A 22,412-nucleotide genomic window follows, 5' to 3' on the forward strand; every position below is an offset into this window, starting at 1 on the left:
CCAAGCACACCCGTTCTATCTGTATCCTTCGACTTCCTTCGACGTCCACTTAAGATGGCGTTGCCTCTGATCTCACCTCAGACCTCGTCGTCATCTCTTTCTTCTTCTACTTCTTCATCTCTTTTCCATGGTTCTCGGGATGGCTTCTCCCTGAAGAACATCAACTGGAAGCCTGGAAATCCCCATTTAAGTTACAGAAAAACGAAATCGAGTTTAGGTTGCAGAGCTTCATGGCAAGAGGTCTACGAATTTCTGTGGTTTTTTCTCCGAAGAAATCGATTAATTTTTATTTCCATTTAAAACATCGTTTTTTTCACTTTGTTGTGGGGTCATTGACTTGTTGAAGCTCACTGGAGTTCTGATATTCTCTGCGATTCCTTTCACCGCCGTGAAAGCTATCGCCAACAGTTCGGTCGGCGCTGCGCTTCAGAGGCGAATGCTGGAGACGAAGGAAGTTGCTGTCAAGAACTCTGCCAAGTTCAAGGCTTTAGCGGAGAAAGCTAGAAAAGATAGGTAAATTGAGGAAATTTCAGTCTTCTAGGTTTCAAATTTCTTCTCGAGAAACGATGTCCTGTTTATTGGTAGAATTTTCTATTAATTGGAAGACTCAGGGTTTATGAGCTTCATCTCTGCTGAAAAGTGGAACTGACCAAATCAAATGGCTATTCAATTAGTTTATCCTCTTGTCCCTATGATCAGAACCCTCTCACTAGGAAATGGGTGACGGTAGAGTTTCTTGTTATGTATCAACTTAATGTAATTTATCTTGTTCTATGGTGAAATTTCTGAGCTTGATGCAGTTTTTGGTATGGAGAAGAGCGTCCCCGCTGGTTGGGTCCAATCAAGTATGATTATCCAGCACATCTCACTGGAGAATTACCTGGTGACTATGGTTTTGATGTTGCTGGACTGAGCAAGGATCCGGTTGCTTTTCAGAAATACTTCAAGTATGGTTTTGATGGTTTAATATGTAATTTTTCATTTAATACATCTCTATTTAATTCATGTGTTTCCAGTATGCTTTCATGGGGAAGGTGGTTGCATTTAATTGTATAGGACTGTTGTGATGATGGTATAGTTTTTCTTTTTCCCCCTTCACTATTTTATATATGCACTTGATGTGTCTTTTGCCTCAATGGTGAATGTAAAATGTAGATGCATCTGCTGCATCCTATGCTAATCTCCATAATCATTATTGTTAAGTGTTCTATCCTTTGTAAAGTAGCATATAGTATACATCTCACTCATATTTTAAAGCAGTTTACTTTTTAATTTTTACCTCTCAACATTGATTATTGAATTTCTAAAAAGTGAAAATAATTTTTACTGTCTTATGCAGCTTTGAAATATTGCATGCTCGATGGGCAATGCTGGCCTCCCTTGGTGCCTTGATTCCAGAGTTGTTGGATCAATCAGGTGCTGTTCACTTCGTTGAACCTGTATGGTGGCGAGTTGGGTATGCAAAACTTAAGGCAAGTAGCTCCATCTTCCAAGCCATTTTTATATACACTTGATATAACTTTTCAAACGTTGGTGCTTTATTCATATGTTGTGTGGTCAAGCTTTCACAAAACCCCAAAATCTCTTTGGGATTTGGTTTTATTTTTAAATTTTTTTGGATAAAATTAAAAGAATCAGTAACTTTTTTGAAGTAAAAAATGTTAAATATTTAAGGTCCTCTTGCTCTTGAGAGATGTCCTGAAACATGTCTGGACAACAAAACTCAGAGCAACTGCATGGGCTTTGGTTAGGCAAACATTCTATAGGTTGTATTTTCAGATCTCTCTTTTACTGGATAATTCAATTTGAAAATTTGAGGTAGTTCTAAGATAGATTTCAAAAGTTATACTAGTGGGTTCTTCTGGTGGATTCGAGTCTTTTCTATCACCCTGGACTTCTGAACATGATCAGTGGACCATTATCTGGACTGATTCCATATCTTCTCTCACCACCCAAAAGATTACATTGATGTGATAGTTAGGACTACCCACTAGGACTGGTCAAAGAATTCATATTAGCAATTTAAGTATGTCATTCTAAAATAACTTGTACAGATTGATCAACTTATGGTTCATAAATCCTCCATATCAAATTGCATCTAGCTGCAATATGTTAATTTTTGTATTTGTATTGGGGCAGATATGTACTAATGGTACAAGGAACCTGAGTTAAATTGGTGAAGTACGTTCTGGATCACTTTGTTTGACAATGGTGGGTTGTGGGATTACTTGCAGTTTGTAACACCAATTTTTCTCTCAAGATGATTCTCTTACCCACTGCACATAATATTCAAAGCACCAACGTTGCCTAACTATCAATAAACTTTGCACAAATTTGCCCCCCGTCGTTTTTTAGTTTCTTCTTGACTAAAAGGAAACTGAGGAATGTTAATGTTAGTACTAGTTATTTCCTTTTCTTTCACCAGGGAGATACTCTTGATTACCTTGGAATCCCGGGGCTCCACATAGCAGGAAGCCAAGGAGTGATTGTGATAGCTGTATGCCAAGCCCTTCTGATGGTAAGAACTCTTTTGTTCCTTACTTATTCTATTGAAGTCTTGTGTCTATGCTGAGGAATAGTATCAATATATTTGAAGATGTTCTAATTGCTAGCCTTGTCTGGAAGCATGGTGGAATTTTAGAAAAGTTATTGCTTCTTGCTTGATACTCTCTCTCTCTCTCTCTCTCTCTCTCTCTCTCTCTCACATTACATGCTTATTGCTTGTTGCTTTTGCCTTTAACTTTGGTATCTACTGGCATATAAATGTGAATGCCTTAGGGGATAACAGTGCACCATATGAAGGGTGCCAGATACCGGTCAAACTGACCTTCCTGCTAACTACTGACCAAATGATCTCTAGATGCCTGTCTGGAGCATGCACCATCTTTTTGAGCTTTCAAAAGAATTGGATGTCAGTTGATGGTTGAGGGAACCGTTCTGATTGATTGTCACCCTAAATATATCTGAGATATGTCATTAAATGGTTACTAGTATATTGTCGGTGCAAATTTGTGCACGAATAAGGTTGGTTGGGGAGGACCATCTCTGCCATTTTCCTGCCATGATGTGGATATTCTTCTCCCTTGCAAAGGGGAAATAAGGGCTAGGATTTCAGTAAGATATGGAGACATCGGTCTACAGAAGCGCCATAGCTTAACTGATTGAGCTGGTTCAGCACACCCCCCAAATGGTTCTAGAGAATTTGATGGCCAAACAATGATACAATAAGAAGCAAGAAAGTTCATACATCTTGATAGTTTTTCTCTACGAATATTGTGTAATTATTTTATGTTAGGGATCCAAATTGTTCTTTGCTCTTAGAGATGTAAAAGCAGTGTCCTTGATATAAAAAGTTTGGATTTGTGACATGAGCAATATGAGGCTGTATTTCTTATAACTAAAGTATCTTTATTTACTATTTTTCAAAAGGTCTTCAAAATTATTGTTATTAATTATCAACAATTATTGAATTATTGTTTCGAACCTTTCAGTCTCCTGTACTCTATATCTGTTTAATTCATTTATATTTCTTCTCTTTCCAGCTCCACACTTCATGCCATCTCAATCTAAATCCCAACATCTTTAAAACCTCAATCTGATATGTGGATTGCAAATGAAAGATTAATGCACTTCAAAGTTCTGATCTATCTCTAGATAGTTCTTAGTCATTCTTTATACTTACATGAAACCAACAAAAGATTTTGACTGTGATATATTATAGCAAAAGATTGTCCCTCCGCTGAGATATAATCTTTTATTTACTGCTTGAGTTTTCATTTGGAACTTTAGTCCATCATCCATAATATTGGATTATATGCTCGTCCACCTTACACTTCCTAGACAAGAATTATGTCAGTATAAACGATCCAAACCATTCCAAGGTTTGAACTCTACTCTATGCTACATAAATAGCCAATGTAAGTGGGGATTTTTCATTTGTTTTATTGTCACGCTTTCTCTAGTTACCCTCTATCTGATTCGTATTTCTATCTCACTGTGTGAGCACTATCTGAGCACTATCATTAGTGTTTTACTCATCATTTGCAGAATTGAGTGTCAAAACTCTGTAACAGAAAATTCTTTGATTGGCTTGTAGCATGCTAATACATTGAGTTGTATGTTGAGCCAACAAAATTGGTGTCTCATCAATAGAGCACTTGACAATGGACTGCTGAACCACTTTTATGTGGAAAATAGTGTCTTTTTTTTTTTTTTTTTGAGACTTACTGATATTTATGATGTGTCATGATCTTTGTACTTGTATGAACAGGTGGGGCCTGAGTATGCAAGATATTGCGGTATTGAGGCTTTAGAGCCTCTAGGAATCTACTTGCCAGGGGACATAAATTATCCTGGGGGTGCTCTTTTTGACCCCCTGGGCCTCTCAAAAGACCCAGTTGCCTTCGAGGAGCTGAAGGTGAAAGAGATAAAAAATGGACGCTTGGCCATGGTTGCCTGGTTAGGCTTCTACCTGCAAGCAGCTCTCACTGGTAAAGGTCCCATTCAAAATCTTCTTGAACACATCTCAGATCCTCTCCACAACAATCTAATATCCCTTCTCAAGTCCATGTAAAAATATCAATTCATCTATTGGTTTACACTGGGACATACAATTTGTAAAATCCTTCATGGGAAGCAGTTAAGTCGACACACGGAAAAACTAGCACTAAGATCCTTATAAAGCCAAGCCATTATCTCATTCTTGTGTACACAGAAAACAGTGTAAATATGATTAAAAAAAAAATTTACTTAACTTTCCTCATTTCAAGTTCCAAATGTATACTGACTTCCAAGATCCCCTCCCCCCTCCCCCGTGTGGGCGGATTATCCAGTTACTGAACTACTTAACCTTTGCAAATTGAATGAAAGCAGGTCAGTGAGGCTATTGTGAGTTTCCATGTAGGAAAATAAGTAGATGGTTTATAGGTGCTACCATCGCCTGCATTCTATGGATTACATGTCAAGGTAAGTTGAACTCCTTTGTAGCCTAAAGGGATTCCTGTGAATGAAGTGGTCAAAAAAGTAGGGTGACTCGCATTCCTTTCCAAGATATGAGTCTAACCTCACCCTTTTTTTTTTTTTGGATGGAATATAACCTCACCCACTCTGCTCTGATATAGGGAAGGTATGGGAGATGGATTCTAACATTTCCACTTGGAAAGAAATCTATTCCTCTGCCAAATAGCATGTACAATCAACGTCCCTCTCCTGATAAGAGTGTTGCTTAAGTCTTAACATGAGAGTTTCAGAAAGTACAAAATCTTAAAAAATGTCAACTGAAGGGGCTTCGGTCCTAATTCCAAGATCTGACATAGCCCAGTCTCTCAACCAGTGGACCATGTATGCCATAAAGTTCCAACCTTTCTTCTGCAAACTGGGCAGTCATCCTGAGGACCGGGAATAACCTCTGCCAATCGTTGCCTAGCTGGATTGGCAGAGTGATAATCATATTGTTAAGCAAGCAGTCATTAGAGATTCTAAACTCAGGTGTCGGGATCCTCTCCAGCTGCTGGGCTGTCCAGAGAGGCATCCCGTGGCTAGAAGCAAGCAGTCCTTGAAGATTCTAAACTCATGTGTTGGGGTGCATAGTCGGGTTCTCTCAGCAGCTGGAGAGGATCTGATCAAATAGGTTCAAATCCTCTAAGGTGAGGGATGAATAACAGTGAGAATTCAATGGCTGTGAGAGGATTTTTGTAACTGATCAAACACTATGTGGGGTCTAAACTTGTCCACTACTCAACTAACTTGCTAGAGTACCGCATCCCTTAATAAGGAGAATGATTACATCACCACCAGGTAAGCCAATTAGCTAAACTAATCAAATAAAGAGGTGAGAAATGGTACCTGAGGGCATTCATATAAATACATGAATGATTGAAATCTCGTAATTTGATACCTTATTAGTATATAAGGAGAGGATCTGGGGATGTTTCAGGCCATACCATTAATAAAGTGGGAAAAATTACATTAACAACTGAACCCACGTGATCAGAATGGTTTTGACCTTGATCGATTTCATGATCGTCCTCGTGTATTAAAACCTTCCACACATGGGTAGAATGTGACATGATGTGAGAAAACAACCATATGGTTTCAGAATCTTTTTTTCTAATGTGTACTTATATATATATATATATATATTCCCTACACGAGGTCCGGAATTTTTTTTTTTTTTAAATTCAATATTATATATGCCTTCCCTGCCCAATTGAATTTGATTTTTTTTTTTTTTTTTAACTTAATATTAATCTTCTCGTTTCCACACTTTGTCTATTTTCTAATAACTGACATCCTCTGGATGTACGTTACATCCTCTTCCCTTCTTTAATTAATTAATTATTTATTTATTTATTCAACTCTTCAGATCCGTGTTTCTATACTGAATTTTTTTTTCATTCCACTTCTCACCATTGTTTATTTTATCCACCCCACACTCTTTATTTTAATTAAACTTCTACAATTTTTTTTCCAACACGCCATAATGAATGCAGAAGGAACCGGTGAAGAAGAGTGGGACATTGTAGTGGCAGAGGGGATGGGACTCAGGGGGGAGAGAGAGAGAGGGGGTGGGGTGGGTTATAAACTTATAGGGTTGGAAGTAAGAACAAGGGGTGGATGTTGAATAAAATGAGGGTGCAAATAGGTTGCTGGTGGCATTAAGTGTGAGGGTGGTGCGGGATGTGTAGCAGGGGTGGCTTCAGCCTTCGGGTGTAGTTCAGAGAGGGTGGGGTTGCAGTGCTGGGTGAGTGTAAGTGAGGAAGAATAGGCATGGAGCGGAAAGTGATGGTGTGGGTTGCAAAGGGCGATGGGGAGAGAGATTAAACATAAGAGACGGGGGTTGACCGGGAGGGTAGGGAAGCAGAGGTGGAATGAGAGGGGAAGGATTTGTAGCAGCAGTTGATGGTTTTCTGTCTTTCACGCTAAAAAACATAGGAGTGCAAAATGACCACCTATCCCAAATGAAAGACAAAAATCGCATCGTTGTTGCTTCTATGTGAGCTCACATTAGTCACCAGGTGCATGTCCTAATTGAATAGAAAACACTTGCCCAAATTAATAATAATAATGGCAGCTTAGGAATTGAATAGAAATTTAAAAAAATTGGAGGAGGATTGAATAAAGAATATAAAAAAAAAAATTAAAAAAAAAAAAAAAAAAAAAGTAAGTCCAACCAGATATATATTACTGTCTCTCCCTTGCTCACATCCTGTCTGATGATTTTTCTTTTTCAGTTACTTGCAGAGATGGATTTGTTATCTGCAACTTTGAGTGCTGCAATGGCTTCACTCTGCCTTGTTCTCATATGCTTCTGTGTTCTGCTATTGAGAATCTTCATGGGTAAGTCACTGAAGGACCCACAGTACCATCCTGTAATGGGCACCATCTTCCACCAGCTACTCCATTACAACCACCTCAACGATTACTTCACTGATGTCGCCCGTAAGCATCGAACCTTCCGTTTTCTCACTTCCACCAGGAGCCAGCTCTACACCACAGACCCTCAAAATGTTGAACACATACTCAAAACCAAATTTGACATATACATCAAGGGATCCTTAAGCCATGATATCGAGGACCTCTTTGGTAATGGAATCTTTAATGCTGATGGCGATAAATGGCGTCAACAGAGGAAGATTGCGAGTTCCGAGTTCTCTACCAGAGTCCTCAGTGATTTCAGTTGTGCTGTGTTCAGAAGAAAAGCTGCCAAATTGGCTGAGATCATTTTGGGGTTTCAAGCTATGAATCAATCATTTGACATCCAAGTGAGTAACCAAAAACCCATTGTTGCCAATTCAAATTGAATAGAAAACAATTGATGAAAAAAATGTTTAGTTTGTCTCAATTTCTTGATGGGAAATTTACCATGCCACCCCCTGGATAATGCCACAATGATAAGACCACCTCATCTGTTTCACCAAATTATTCTCAGACCCCTTACTGTCAGTCATTGTTAAGGAATATACTATAGTTGCTGATGTCAACAACTATATTTTATTTTAAATACAAAAATGCCCTTATAAAATAAGAAGTACCAAAAATACCCTTAACAGAGGTTAATATTTCTTTTTTGATCTTTCGATTCTAACTTACAAAGAAATTCCAGGGATGGAAGAATTCTTGGAATCAAAATCAATTAAAGCAGAGATAACTAAAAGAGAATCTTAATTTGCATACCTTGTACTTATCCTGAGAGCAGTTGATCCCAATTTTAATGGAGTTGTTCTCGATTTGCTTTGCCTTCCGGTGGTCTCGACTTGTAAAATGATCGGCGGCAACAGTCAAACCCTTACGGTGGTCGTTGTCGGCGGCGTCGAAGCCATGGATTGTAAGGTGAGTGTGGCGAAGGAGGAAGAAGAGGAACATCACCTAATTTGGAGAACAACTCCACCGGACTTGTTAAGTGTGTGTTTTGCTTTGACTTTATAAGGACTTGAAATGGAGAAGATTGGAATTTCTGGACACAATGTATAAAGGAATGGTTGGTTTTTAGTAAGCTTTTACGTCGTTTCTCCGGTTGTTGGAGAGTCAGAAAAGCGGAGATCTCTCTCAGGGAAGAGAGAGAAAGACAACTTAGAAATTCTCTCTCTCTCTCTCTCTCTCAACGACCTCAGCTCTGAGTATCTTCTGGTGCGAGAAGATCTAGTGAGAGTGAGATCGAACGAAGCAGAGCTTTCTCTCTCTTCCTCTTCCTATTTCTCTCTCTAACATTCTCCATTTCACTCAGTTTGCAACTTTAAATGTGGATCGCCAATCATAGAAAAATAAGTTTTTTTACTGTTTCACTTTTCCTTTTCCTTTTAATTGGTTGTTGTTGACTGCCATAAATTTTAGCAATTTCAAAAGATTACAAATTTTGCTTTGTCGGAGAAAGTTTGGGTTACTGAATTGGGGTTTATGTTTCGCGCCTTTTTCTTTTTTAGCTTCTGTATGATTTGGATGATCGGAGCAGATCTATAGGGTTCCGAGTTGGATGAAGAGGTGGTTGGCTTATTTTTTGAATTTTTGGACGATCGGGAGGGATTAGACGGAGGGGACGATATAGAATATGTTGAGAGATGAGGCTTCGGTATAGAAGAGATGGGGTGTGTGCTTGGAAGAGAGATTTCGCCCGTGGTAGGTTAGGAGGTGAGGGAGAAGGAGAAGGACATTGAGAGGGAGAAGGAAAGGACCTTGTCTGTTCCATCGGGGAGGAAATTGCAGGTATCGTTGTCAACGATCGAGACCACTGAGGTTCAGAATGGGGAGAACCGGAAAGAGGGGAACTAGAAATGGAGAAGAATTATTCTCCAGGTTTTTTTGGTATAATGGTTAAAACAAGAGTTTTTTAATGGTAAGTGTATAATGGTCATTTTAACTTCACATTTAACATTGACTGACGGTAGGAGGTCTGAGAATAATTTAGTGAAACAAAGGCGGCGGTCCTATCATTGTGGCATTCTCGAGGGGGTGGCGTGGTAAATTTCCCTTTCTGGACCCATTTTGAAGAATGACCTACTTTGATATATTTTGGGGCGATTCTAATGGAACTTTTTCTGAGATCTATAATGGTAGCAGATAGATCAACCTGATTTGGAAGAGTATATAATGCTCTATCATTTTGTTGAGCAAGTATGGGGTTTTCGTGTTTAAAGTTTCTGGGCTAGTTTTCTTGCCACGATTTTGGTCCTCTTGAGAGAGATCTTCATTATAACTTTTCTTCAATCATATTGAAACTCTAATAAATCTTTGTGTCATGTGAATCTCTCTTTGTTTCTTCTTCGTATTTGTTAATGTTTGCTCTAACAAAAAAAGATGTGTACATGTGTGGTGTAGGACTTTTTAATGAGAAGTTCTCTGGATTCCATATTCAAAGTTGGGTTTGGGGTTGACTTGGATTGCTTGGAGGGTTCAAGCGAAGAAGGGAGAGCATTCATCAAGGCTTTCGATGATTCAAATCGACATATATTCTGGCGCAATAGTGATCCCTTTTGGAAATTGAGGAAGATTCTTAATTTGGGGTCCGAAGCTTCTCTCAAGAAGAACATAAAGATCATGGATGATTTTGTATTTGGAGTAATCAGCAACAAGAGGAAACTGATGTTTGAGCAACAAAACTATGTGAGTGGATATCAATTACTATTAATTTTGATTATTATTTTTCTCTTTGTTCTTCAATGCAAGGAATCGAAAGGTTTCAACTTTCAATCTTATATTTAAATTTTGACTGTTGCTTGTTGAATTCAAGAACAAGAAGAAGGACATACTTTCAAGGTTTCTGGTGGAAAGCAAGAAAGATCCACAGAGGATGACAGATCAGTATCTTAGGGACATAATTTTGAATTTCATGATAGCAGGCAAAGATACTACTGCAGGCACACTCTCTTGGTTCTTCTACCTCCTCTGCAAGCACCCTCTTATACAAGAGAAAGTTGCAGAAGAAGTTAGAGAAGTCATCAATTGTAAGGAGAATGAAAATAACATCGATGCTTTCAAGGAGTGTTTAACTGATGCAGCAGTAGAGAAGATGCATTATCTCCATGCATCTTTAACAGAGACTTTGAGGCTATACCCTGCTGTCCCCATAGTAACTCACTAACCTCTGAGAATTCTTCACGGGCAATATTTTTCCATTTTAAATTCATACCATTAATGAATTGGAATTGATTTTATAGTGTACTAACTAAGCAAAATGATAGGATGGTAGATCTGCAGACACAGATGATGTTCTCCCAGATGGTTTCAAAGTGAAGAGAGGAGATGTTGTGTTCTACTTGGCCTATGCCATGGGCAGGATGACTCACATATGGGGAGAGGACGCCGAGGAATTCCGACCTGAGAGATGGCTCAACAATGGAGTCTTCCAGCCTGAATCACAATTCAAATTTGTGTCATTTCATGTTAGTAATATACTCTCATACAATTAGTCCATCATTATACTAGAAAACCAATCCCCTCCCAAATTCTACTAGGCATGATCACACTGCATTAGGCCACTTCACTTGCCAAGTTCCTTTTTTTGAGACTGTTGGTTTTTTCAAATTTGTGTTGCAAACCTGGATTGACCACAAAACTTTGTTTCTCACAAGTTTATGTCCATGCTACCTTAGGGTGCAACATAGGTAACAATTCAGGCTCAACTTTGGACCAAAATAAATTGTGCTATGTGCTGGGCAGGTTCGAGCTTTATTTGGTTCAAAATCTAGCAAGTTTCAACCTATGGCTGGACCTGGCACCCCTAATGCCAGCCCCATTCATTATTTTCAAGTAAATCCCATTACCCCAATGCTCACAAAAGTGTCACACAACATCCTCCCCTCCCCCCTCCCCCTCTCCACTCATACACAAAAGGTTGTATTGGTCTAAGCAGCCAATTAGGCTTTGACGATGGTTTCTTTTCTTTCTATTGTACCTTGCATCCCATCCACCCTATCATACATTAACATAGGTCCAATAAGTACTAAGCAAGGATATACCATATCAATTTGTTTCTTTGATTTTACAGGCTGGCCCTCGGATTTGTTTGGGGAAGGAATTTGCTTATCGGCAGATGAAGATAGTTGCTATGGTCCTTCTTCACTTCTTTCGGTTCAGATTAGCAGATGAAAAGAAACAAGTGAGATACATAAGCATGTTCACACTCCACATCGACGGTGGCCTCCATCTTAGTGCAACTCCTAGAGTTGTTTTTGACAAATTTTGATTTATGAACTACTGTGAAATAAGGAACAATAATTAATTTGTCTCTAAGTTACGTCCCTTTTTTTTTTTTTTTCTACATCGGATCCATGTAGCCAACCTCATTGTTGGGATAAGGTTATCGTTGTTTCTATTGTTGTTGTATTGTGAATAAGGAACAAATGGCACAAGTATGTATGCTTATTTCAAATGTAAACAAGCAAGACTAAAACACAAGGTTAGTTTCACCTGAAGGAGCTGCAGATATAACCTCCTACTTGGTTTCAAGAGAGGCCATTAAAATTGGAGGCATATGTTAGTAAGAAGCTTGCAATCATGGTCTACCCAAGCCCAAGTCTACTTGTATGATTGTATACATATGAATTGACTATGAATAGTTGTTTTGGGGTAGAATTTCTGATAAAGAAACTGTTGCATGGATTGATCATTGATGGTTTCCTCCTACACATCGGCTCTAAATTGATACTCATCCTTTCATGGGACAATTGGGTGAACCCAGCCATTCAATTCGTGTTGGAGAGGATCCGGATGTCCCAAATTTCCTCTCTTTCTCTCTCTTCCATTTTCTTTTGCCCCCAGTTTTACCATTGGTGCTCTCCCCCCCCCCCCCTAATTGGTTGTGCTTTGGACACATTGGCTCTAAATTGATACTTGGCCTTTCATCGGATGGCTGGGTGAACCTGGGGGTGCATGCCCGTGTCCTCCTAGTTGTTGATGCTTGTTGGAGAAGATTTGGATATCCTGAGTTTCCCAAATTTCTTCCCATTCTTTCTCTCTCTTCCATTTTCTTTTGCACCCAGTTTTACAATCTATGCTCCCCCCCCGACCCCAAATAGATGTGCTTCGGAAGCATTGTCTATGCTAGCAACATGGCTATCTCTTCCCCATTAAAGAACTACTCGTAGGGAGAGGAAGCAGATAACTGTCAAGAGGCTCGAACTCGAGACCTCTTGGTGAACATGGGCTTTGTGGGCACCACAGCTCACCAACTGCATAAAGAAATTGTTGTTTATTTTTAGAGTTGTGTAACTGAGGGGGAGTAGGGACAGTATCAACAACTCCATCGTAATTCCAATCTCGTTTATGTCCCCCAACAACAACCAATTAGTTATGTTACCTCCTCACAATTGTTAGTTTATGATGTCTTGTATCCTGTTGTAGTTTAATCTAGGGAGTACTGGTGTAGGCCCCCCTGCATAGCGGGCAATGAGGAACGAGGGCCCCCTGTATAGCGGGGGTGTAGGGGGCACAACTCCCACTCAAAATTTTCATTTGAGGGCAGTTTTGTACTTTCTGGTATTAGGGTTTTTCACTATATATTTAAAGTAAGATTTACTTTCTCTGTAAGCAATACTAAGAGGTGTGAAGACGAGCACTATGACCCTATTCTCTATTGATAGTGAAGTATAATCTCATCTCACCGAGGATGTTAGCAATCTTGCCGAACCTCGTAAACCTGTGTGCATTGTTTGTTCTTGTTTTTCCATTACCTTCGCATCAATTTTAGGGTTGGTTTCTACGAACCCCCTCTCCCCCTGCACCACCCCTCAACCCTCTGATACTAAGGTTGCGTTTGGTAGTCATTCAGTTCTAGAAACGACGTTTCATGTCAAAGACATAATTTTTCAGTTTCTTTATCAAACTGTCGTTTAAAAAAAATGGTGTTTGGTGAACCTGCTTCACGATCGATTACCCTAGTTGTTCCCCTTTTATTTTATTTTATTTTATTTTTGGTATTTGGAACGAAACCAAAATGATGGATCAAGGTTTTGTCGTTCCATCATTTTGTGTTTCCTGATTTTTTTTTTCCTTTCAATTAAAAAAGGAATCGAAAAACACTAAGTTGACGCCACATGCTTTATTTTGATTTTTTGTTCCTATAGAAAAACGTTTCTAACGTTTTTCTGGATGACTACATGACAATTGAAGGAAGGTTATTCTGATGCTGATTGGGTTGAATCATCTCCGATAGGCGATCTACTTCTGGTTATTACACATTTGTGGGTGCTAATTTGGTTACATGGCGAAGCAAGAAACATCCTATTGTAGCTAGATCCAGTGCAGAGGCAGAGTACAAGGCAATGGCTCATAGAGCTTGTGAACTCATTTGGTTATGACGATTAGTTCTTAAGTTGGGATATGATACTGACGAACCTAAACATCTCTATTGTGATAATAAAGCAGCCATAAGCACTGTTCATAATCCAGTGCAACATGATAGAATAAAGAACATTGAAGTGGACCAGCACTTCATCAAAGGAAAAATTGACACTGGCAACATTTGCACGCCCTTTGTGAAGACAGGTGAACAGTTGGCGAACATCTTCACCAAAGAACTCATTCCTCATCAGTTCAGTTCCCTTTTATGCAAGTTGAGAATGTATGACATTTATTCTCCAGGTTGAGGGGGAGTGTTGGAATTGATGTATAGGGGTACTTTAGAAACTGTCTTTTATATTAAAATTTCCTAATTCGTATTTCCTTTTTTCCTTTTTCACCTCCCTTAGGGAGGAATATCTAATGTCCTAAATATATTAGTTTGAAACTAATATAGATGAGAAGAGCCAAGAGTTGTCTTACGATTTGCCCTCATCTCTCTCTTTTTCCACTCATCTTCTCTCCTCCTCTCTTCCTCTCTTCTCTCTTTCTCCCACATATCTGATCTTAATCTTCCTAAATTCCAACAATAAAAACCATCATTCTGAAGTAAAAAGTTCTCAAATGAACAATGCCTTCTCAGAACAAATGCATTTACAGTGACATGTAACACAGTTTCTACAAGTGCAACATTAGTTAATAATTCATTGAAACCTTAAACAATAGCATGTATATATATTTGAGCTGATATTGTTTCCTATGCTATGTTCCTTTAAAAAACTCTTGCATTCTTTATAGCCGCTTCAGATTCTAATTCATGACTACATGAGTGGTGCAGTAGCCCCAAAACAAAGGAGAGGCACATGGTTTAATGCTATTTTATTGCAGTTCCACTACTGTTTCAAAAGGGTCAAGGGAATTGGAAAAAAGAAACAGAGAAAACTCATATTTTTAAATCAAACAACAAGAAAAATGAAAATAAACCAAAACAGATCGCACAACACACAGAGATTTAACGAGGTTCACACACCGATGTGGTGTGTTATGTCCTCGTGTGAAGAAGAAGATGTTTCACTATGCAGAAGAGAGATTACACCCAAGTACCGACGAGAAAACTCATCCTAAAACCCTAGCTCGAAAAAACCCCCAAATTACAATAATAATGTTCAACAAGATATAATATAATATATACTCCAAGTCACGGGTCGACCCATCACAGATCTCAGAAAACTTCCCATTCGGATCGCCACCAAAATATGTCGAAGTGGGTCATTCTTCAAAATAGGTCAAGAATTCGAGACAAACTAAACACATATTATAACATGATTCAAGCTTCTATAACATGACTTAGTACTAACAATAAGATGCAATATAACAAATCAAAAATCATTTGGTCTTTTTGTTTTATTATCAACTATATAAAGTTGTAAGGGAAAAAGGTTCGAGGCAAAAATTAAACTTTAATAGCAGACTAACAGATGACAAGTTACCCTCATACTTTCACTAGTCACATGTAATACTGAATGACACCAAGATTTTCATATTTGACATAACAGAAAATAGTGTTACAAGTAAACTTACATTCAAAAAGCACAACAATAAAAATGCAAACATGAAAAACTTTTCCTAAGACTACAATATGGATGTAGGAAAGCATAAATCCATGCCTATGGTATACATTCCATCAATATGAACAAATAAAAACAATGTTCAGGACTTGAGCATACATGGACTATTCTCCTTTTCCATCTATTGCACAATATTAGATCAGAAATACCATGCTCTTCTCCAAGTAATATGAGTTTCATTCTAATACTAAGTTCAATAGAAATATTGAATAAAGAAGGAAATCTGTCTCACACCCTAATTATAAAATATTTCTAAAACATGGAAGATAATTTTTTATTTTATTTTATTTTTTTACTAAAACCTTATAAAAGACAAAGAGGGAAGATAGAATTGAAGAAATGATTTCACAATAAACATAATTTACGACAAATGAAGTGTTGTAAGATTTCGAATTAGATGGGCTAGCATAGTCCAAGGTTTGTTTCCAAAAACAGGTTTAGTGGTGTTAACTACAGAGTAAGCAGAAAGAATTCAATAATAGTAAGTGATCTCTATGGAGATATTGGATTTTATTAACACACATTAATTGTATGAAATATATATTACTATGTGTATGTGTAGACCTAAGGTATTGTTTCCTAGAGGAAACCCTAAGGTCCCTACCCTTACCCCTATGTATAGTTATCACTGACCCACGAGGCTAATGACCTAAAACAAAAGGGAAAGAGGATAGACCAAACCAACATTGATCGTGTTGTACAAGGAGCAAACGAGAAGAGATTTGAGAAGTTGTTATTCTTCAGCCATGGATTCTAGTACGTCCTTCTTGTCTATGTAGTAATTGTATTGTATTCCTATCTGATCTCCATGCATGTGTTGCGCATATGTTTTCTTTCGGTGTCCGCTCAAAATCATCTCCCAAAATGAGGGCTTTTTCCCACAATTAGTTCATTCAATCAAACAACTAAGTTGAAGATCGAGGAGAGTAACTTACTTTCTCCATGGAGGATTCAGGGGAATTGTCGAATCGAACAACTGGGCTGCTGCCGTTGGGATTAGCAAGCTCATAATTGAAGCTTGGTTTCGGTGGTAGAGAGGATTCGAGAAAGGGTTTCTTAGTTACAGGGGTAGAAGACGAAGTGACGCTCTCAGTAGGAGAGTATTCAGGGGATGATGAGCTTCATAGCATCAACCTGGAGGGAGAAGCGCTGTGATTTCGTGGAGGGTGATGAGTGTGACGAAGGAAACCGGAGGGAGAGCTGCTGGTACTGGAGTGGACAGGGCCGTCAACCACCATCATCATCATCGAGAGTAAGAAGAAGAAGAAGGTTCTTGGCAGCGATGAAGAGAGGCATTGGGACTTGGCAGGGTGGGAGATTCTTGGTTGCAGCTAGCCGCTAGGTGTGAGACTGTGAGGTGCTGTGGACCCTACCTTACTTGCCTTCTCTCATCACTGACTTTTTCCTGAACCATTTTAGCAACAAAGCCAAATGAAACACTTCATGCTCATGGGGATTCTTTCCTTTCTCTCTATTCCCTCTTTTCCCCTTTCTTGGTGGAATTAGGTTGGAAAGATCTTTAAAGTGAAAGAACTGTCAAAAAGGTAAAGAGAGAGAGAGGACTTTGGATAGGTTGGGTTCAAAGATAGGAGCGATGACTATCTGGGTTGTAAATTATAAGGCTAAAAACTAATAGAATTGAGGGTTTCTCATTAGAGATGAGAGAGAAGAGAAAAGAAGAGGAGGAGTTCGTTGGACTTGAGTAGCATCATCATCAATTTTTAATAAAGATAGACAGAGAATGTTAATATTAAAAAAAAAAAAAAAAAACTCTTTCAAGATTTACCCTTAATTCTCTTGACACCTTTCAAAATTTCAAGACTTACCCAGGTTCAATACCGGAGAAACCCACGAGTGGGTTTTACTGCAACTTTTCCAGTCCCCACCAGTTTAGAGTTGGATCCCAACCAAGAGAAAGAGAACAAAAGAAAAGGCAGACTCAAAGCAGCAACGGAATAAAAAGTTTGTGCGTTTTTTGGCCCCTCTTTGCCTTATACTTAAGCACCCAACCCCCCCCCCCCCCCCCCTCTCTCTCTCTCTCTCTCTCAAGCATTCACACGTAGGACCCTTCTCTTTCCTCACGACCTCTCTTTTTGGGAGAGGGAGTCCATGGTTTCAAGTATCAATATTGTATTCACCGTATTGTATCGATATCAGCTGAGATCGATATTAATACCTGATCGATTTGGATCAGTTATCCATATCATTTTAAAGGGAAAACAGTAAAAACATGAGTAAAAGTGATCGATATACACCAATCCAATCCGGATATGAGATTGATATCGATACTTAAATCCATGAGAGGGACAACAGTCAATCAGAAAGAAGAGAACTACACACTGAGACTTACGTAAAGCTAAACCTTTAAAAGCTCAAAGATACTCAATGCAAAGCTCCCTGAAGCTTTCAAACCTTAAAAAAAAAATGTTTATCGAAATCGTAACTTCAAAATTCCTCCCTGAATTCTTGTAGAACCAAGTTTCAAACTCATGAACAGTAGAACAGTAGAACAGTGAAAGATTTTACAGAAAATATATAGAAGACTGATCATCAGACAACCACGAGTGACAGCAACAGCCTAGCACAATTGGTGAGCTGTGAGGGACAAAAAACCCTAGCTCACCATGAGCCTTCTGGCTACGATGAGCGAATCGAGCTCCTTCAACTTCGTGCTTGACATTAGGGAGAAACGAATGAGTAATGAGACCTTTTTGTAGTGCATATTGTATTTGAAGTTGCATTTAACACTTATGCCCCTTCTCACTTAAACAACTAATGTGTTTCTCTGTTTTTTGCTCCCAATCGATTTTGAGATCTCCTAGTTTTTTGTGCCACAAATGGGGCTCAAAACTATGCCAAGTACTTTGTTTATTAAGAAATACAAAAAAAAAAAAAATGAACAAGACATACCTTATAGTTTTCATCCCATTCCTGGTCCAAAAAACCCAAAAAACTGCCAGAATCGACTTTAATGTGATGGAGAATCTTGTTTTATCATCAACTTCGTATTCTATCGTTTGGAGTCAAAATTATCTCTTCTGTGGACTATTCGATGGTACCAATGACCAATGGCCATGGTGAAAGAATGGATGAAGAAAAATTAGGTCTAAGAAAAAATTATTGATTTCTTTTATAGATACTTCTCCCGATACCTTCCAACAAAGCCCTCGTGATTTTACTTACACAAAAACAAAAAGGCAATTGGAGTATAAAATGCGATTGCATTATAAGGTCGCAATTGAACAGATTGAACAAGTTCGAATTTTTCGCACTGGTTACATCGATCGGTAATGATCGGCCTAGCCTGCACCAACTATTAAACGTGTTGGGCTGAGGCCTAACCTGCTTATAATCAGGTAGTACACGGTGCAAGGGATAAGCCTGACTGGNTTAATTTTTCTATAATGAATGGGAGACCCACTACCATAAATATTTCGACTGGGGTAAATATTGTGCCTATATTCGACAAGTGCAGAATATCATCGTAGTTGCTCCTATTGAAGAAGAAGGTCCTAGCTAAGGATTTGAACCACCACGACACTCTTCACGGCACTCATCACAGTGGCAATGGCAATGAGGAAAAAAAAAATTGTAAGAAACTCAAACCTCATCATTTTGAACATTTTCAACTCAATATATTTGTCTATCAATACGATACCCTCTACTTAAGTATTTATGCATTCTACATGTTATATATAATTTTTTTTTAATTGTTTTTTTATGCAAAAGTGTATAAAAATGTGTTCTCTATCCATTTATGTGCGTATCTTTAGTATATCTTAGTGTATCTCCGATACGATACGATACCCTCTGATATGTATCTTAATTTTGATCGATCGATATGACGATCAATACCGATACTTTAATCCTTGATTATGATCTTTCCAATTCCTTTTCCAACTGACACAGTAATCCAATTTTTCTCATCTTTGATACCTATTAGACCAATGAAAATTTCTTTTGACTTTCTCTTGCTGGAAAATTTAAATCCAAGAGGTTTTGCTATTTTATTATGTTATCTCCTAACATTTTTTGTCAATATTGGAGAAGATTTCCCTCTGCATTAGCCAAGATGATGCTTCATAAAATATATCTATCCTGTCCGTTATCAAGATTTCTCTTCATTGACCGAGTCAAGAAGATGCTTCCTGAGAGTAAATGGATCAGGCACACAGTATGAGAACATTTTCGTATGTCTTGTTTCGTGGATTTAGAATCTATTAATGAAAAGAGAAAATCAAATCTAAATCCACGGATCAGGGACGTGAACCTGATCCGCTCTCTCCTTCCTAAAATACATCTATGGTTGCAAGTTCAAGTTTTGGGAGAGAGACAGAGACAATGGCTAATAAAGAACCAATTTAACACTGTCTCTCTACTTTGCACACAATCTTTCTGATGATTTTCCACTATCGGTTACTTGCAGTGATGGATTTCTTATCTGGAATAGTGAGTTCTGCAATGGTTTCATTCTTCCTTGTTCTCATATGCTTCTGTGTTCTGCTACTGAAAACCTTCATGGGTAAATCACTGAATCATCCTCAGTACCCTCCTGTAATGGGTACTGTCTTCCACGAGCTACTCTATTTCAACTGTCTCTACGATTACCACACCGATCTGGCCCGCAAGCATCGAACCTTCCGTCTTCTCGCTCCCTCCAACAATGAGCTTTTCACTACAGACCCTCGAAATGTTGAACACATACTCAAAACCAATTTTGATAAATACAGCAAGGGATCCCACGACCATGAAATCTTAGAAGATCTCTTAGGTCATGGTATCTTTAATGTTGATGGTGATAAATGGCGTCAACAGAGGAAGATTGCAAGTTTCGAGTTCTCTACCAGAGTCCTCAGGGATTTCAGCTGCTCTGTGTTCAGAAGGAAAGCTGCTAAATTGGCTGAGACCATTATGGGGTTTGGAGCTATGAATCAGACATTTGACATCCAAGTGAGTATCCCAAACCAATTCATTGAATAGAAGATTTGATGAAAAAAGATTGGTTTTTGTTCTTTTTTTATTTTTTCAGGACTTGTTAATGAGATTCTCTCTGGAATCCATATTCAAAGTTGGGTTTGGGGTGGACCTGAATTGCTTGGGGGGTTCAAGCGAAGAGGGGAGAGCATTCATCAAGGCTTTCGATGATTCAAATCAACTAGTATTCTTTCGCTATGTCAATCCCTTTTGGAAGCTGAAGAGGATTCTTAGATTGGGATCTGAAGGTGTTCTTAAGAAGAACATAAAGTTCATGGATGATTTTGTGCTTGGAGTAATCAGCCACAAGAGGAAACAGATGCTTGAGAAACAAAACTATGTGAGTGGATCTTAATTTTGGTTATTACTCTTTCTGTTCTTCACTGGGAATAGAGGGGTTTTGACTTAAATCTTATATTGAATTCAAGAATGACAAGGAGGACATACTTTCAAGGTTTCTGGTGGAGAGCAAGAAAGACCCACAGAGGATGACAGATCAGTATCTCAAGGACATAATTCTGAATTTCATGGTTGCTGGAAAAGATACAAGCGCAGGAACACTCTCCTGGTTCTTCTACCTGCTCTGCAAGCACCCTCTGATACAAGAAAAAGTTGCAGAAGAAGTAAGAGAAATCATCAATTGTAAAGAGAACGAAACTAACATTGACACTTTCGTGGAGTGTTTAACTGATGCAGCATTAGTGAAGATGCATTATCTCCATGCTGCCCTAACAGAGACTTTGAGGCTATACCCTGTCGTCCCCACGGTGACTTGCTAACCTCTTCATACTGTTAATGAGTTAAATTTAGAGTTTATAGTGTACTAATTGTGCAATTTATAGGATGGGAGGTGTGCAGAAACAGATGATGTTCTCCCAGATGGTTTCAGACTAAAGAAAGGGGATGGTGTGAACTACATGGCTTATGCCATGGGCAGGATGAATTACATATGGGGAGAGGACGCCGAGGAATTCCAACCAGAAAGATGGCTCAACAATGGAGTTTTCCAGCCTGAATCACCATTCAAATTTGTGTCATTTAATGTTAGTAATAGTACTCTCAAACAACCAGTCCATCATATACATGAATTCAAATCCCCACCCAAATTCTACTAGCCATGATCACACTTCATGAAACCAGTAATGTTTTCTCCCAATTCATTATCCAACCCTTGCCAAGTTCTTAGTTTGAGTCTCTGCTGTACCAACTGCGTCCTCTCATTTCATCTATGGCTTTGTGCGCACCACAGCTTACCAAGCTAATCAATTGTTGTTTACTTTTTGAGTTGTATAACTGATGGGGAGTAGGGACAGTAACAGCAACTGCACCAAATTTGGTATTGGTATGGCTGCAAACCTGTATTGATCACCATACTCTGTTTCTCCCAAGCTTTTGTCTTCCATAGCCAGGACAGGTCTAATTACCCAATTAGGCATTGAAGATGGCTACTTTTCTTCCCACAATGCCTTGCATTACATCCAACCTCCCCAACATTATAATATATGTTCAGTAAGTACGAAGCAAGAATTTAACATATCCATTTGTTTCTTCGATTTACAGGGCGGCCCTCGAAACTGTTTGGGGAAGGAATTTGCTTATCGACAGATGAAGATAGTTGTCATGGTCCTTCTTCGCTTCTTTCGATTTAGATTAGCAGATGAAAAGAAACAAGTAACATACAAAACCATGATCACACTCCACATCAATGGTGGCCTCCATCTTAATGCAATTCCTAGAATTGGGTTTGGAAAAATCTGATTTATGAAGGAACAAACTGTACAAATATGTTTGCCGGTGTCAAAAGTAAATAAGGCAGTCTTTTGGTATGTTATCAATTTCTGTTTCTCTGGCTTATTTTTATTTCTACAGTTGTTTGATATGATTTCTACAACTTGTATCTTGTAAATAGAAATCAAAATAAATAGAAATATAGAAAGTAACTGATGAGCTCATTCTATCTGTCAGAAATTGCCTTTGCCTCTCTCTCTCTCTCTCTCTCTCTCTCTCTCTCTCACAAATCCACATAATGTTCTTTAT

At 38.5% G+C, this 22,412-nt stretch overlaps 3 protein-coding genes across 3 annotated transcripts; all 3 read left to right on the plus strand.

The window, feature by feature from the left end:
- LOC122078266 (chlorophyll a-b binding protein 7, chloroplastic) lies at positions 1 to 4,762 on the plus strand. Its single transcript, XM_042644172.1, has 6 exons — positions 1 to 240; positions 347 to 513; positions 801 to 947; positions 1,340 to 1,472; positions 2,426 to 2,518; positions 4,271 to 4,762. The coding sequence occupies exons 1-6, from the start codon at positions 55 to 57 to the stop codon at positions 4,571 to 4,573; spliced, it is 1,029 nt and encodes a 342-aa protein (XP_042500106.1). The 5' UTR covers positions 1 to 54; the 3' UTR covers positions 4,574 to 4,762.
- Positions 4,763 to 7,142: 2,380 nt separating this feature from the next.
- LOC122078264 (cytochrome P450 704C1-like) lies at positions 7,143 to 11,909 on the plus strand. The gene is made up of 5 exons (XM_042644168.1): positions 7,143 to 7,763; positions 9,814 to 10,098; positions 10,226 to 10,564; positions 10,677 to 10,877; positions 11,483 to 11,909. Exons 1-5 carry the CDS (start codon positions 7,215 to 7,217, stop codon positions 11,678 to 11,680), a joined length of 1,572 nt encoding a protein of 523 aa, XP_042500102.1. The 5' UTR covers positions 7,143 to 7,214; the 3' UTR covers positions 11,681 to 11,909.
- A 7,728-nt stretch (positions 11,910 to 19,637) lies between these two features.
- Positions 19,638 to 22,327, plus strand: LOC122078263 (cytochrome P450 704C1-like). Its single transcript, XM_042644167.1, has 5 exons — positions 19,638 to 20,351; positions 20,431 to 20,715; positions 20,804 to 21,142; positions 21,218 to 21,418; positions 21,936 to 22,327. Exons 1-5 carry the CDS (start codon positions 19,800 to 19,802, stop codon positions 22,131 to 22,133), a joined length of 1,575 nt encoding a protein of 524 aa, XP_042500101.1. The 5' UTR covers positions 19,638 to 19,799; the 3' UTR covers positions 22,134 to 22,327.
- Positions 22,328 to 22,412: the final 85 nt, after the last annotated feature.

Source organism: Macadamia integrifolia, chromosome 5 (genome assembly GCF_013358625.1).
Source record: "Macadamia integrifolia cultivar HAES 741 chromosome 5, SCU_Mint_v3, whole genome shotgun sequence".
Taxonomy (NCBI): domain Eukaryota; kingdom Viridiplantae; phylum Streptophyta; class Magnoliopsida; order Proteales; family Proteaceae; genus Macadamia; species Macadamia integrifolia.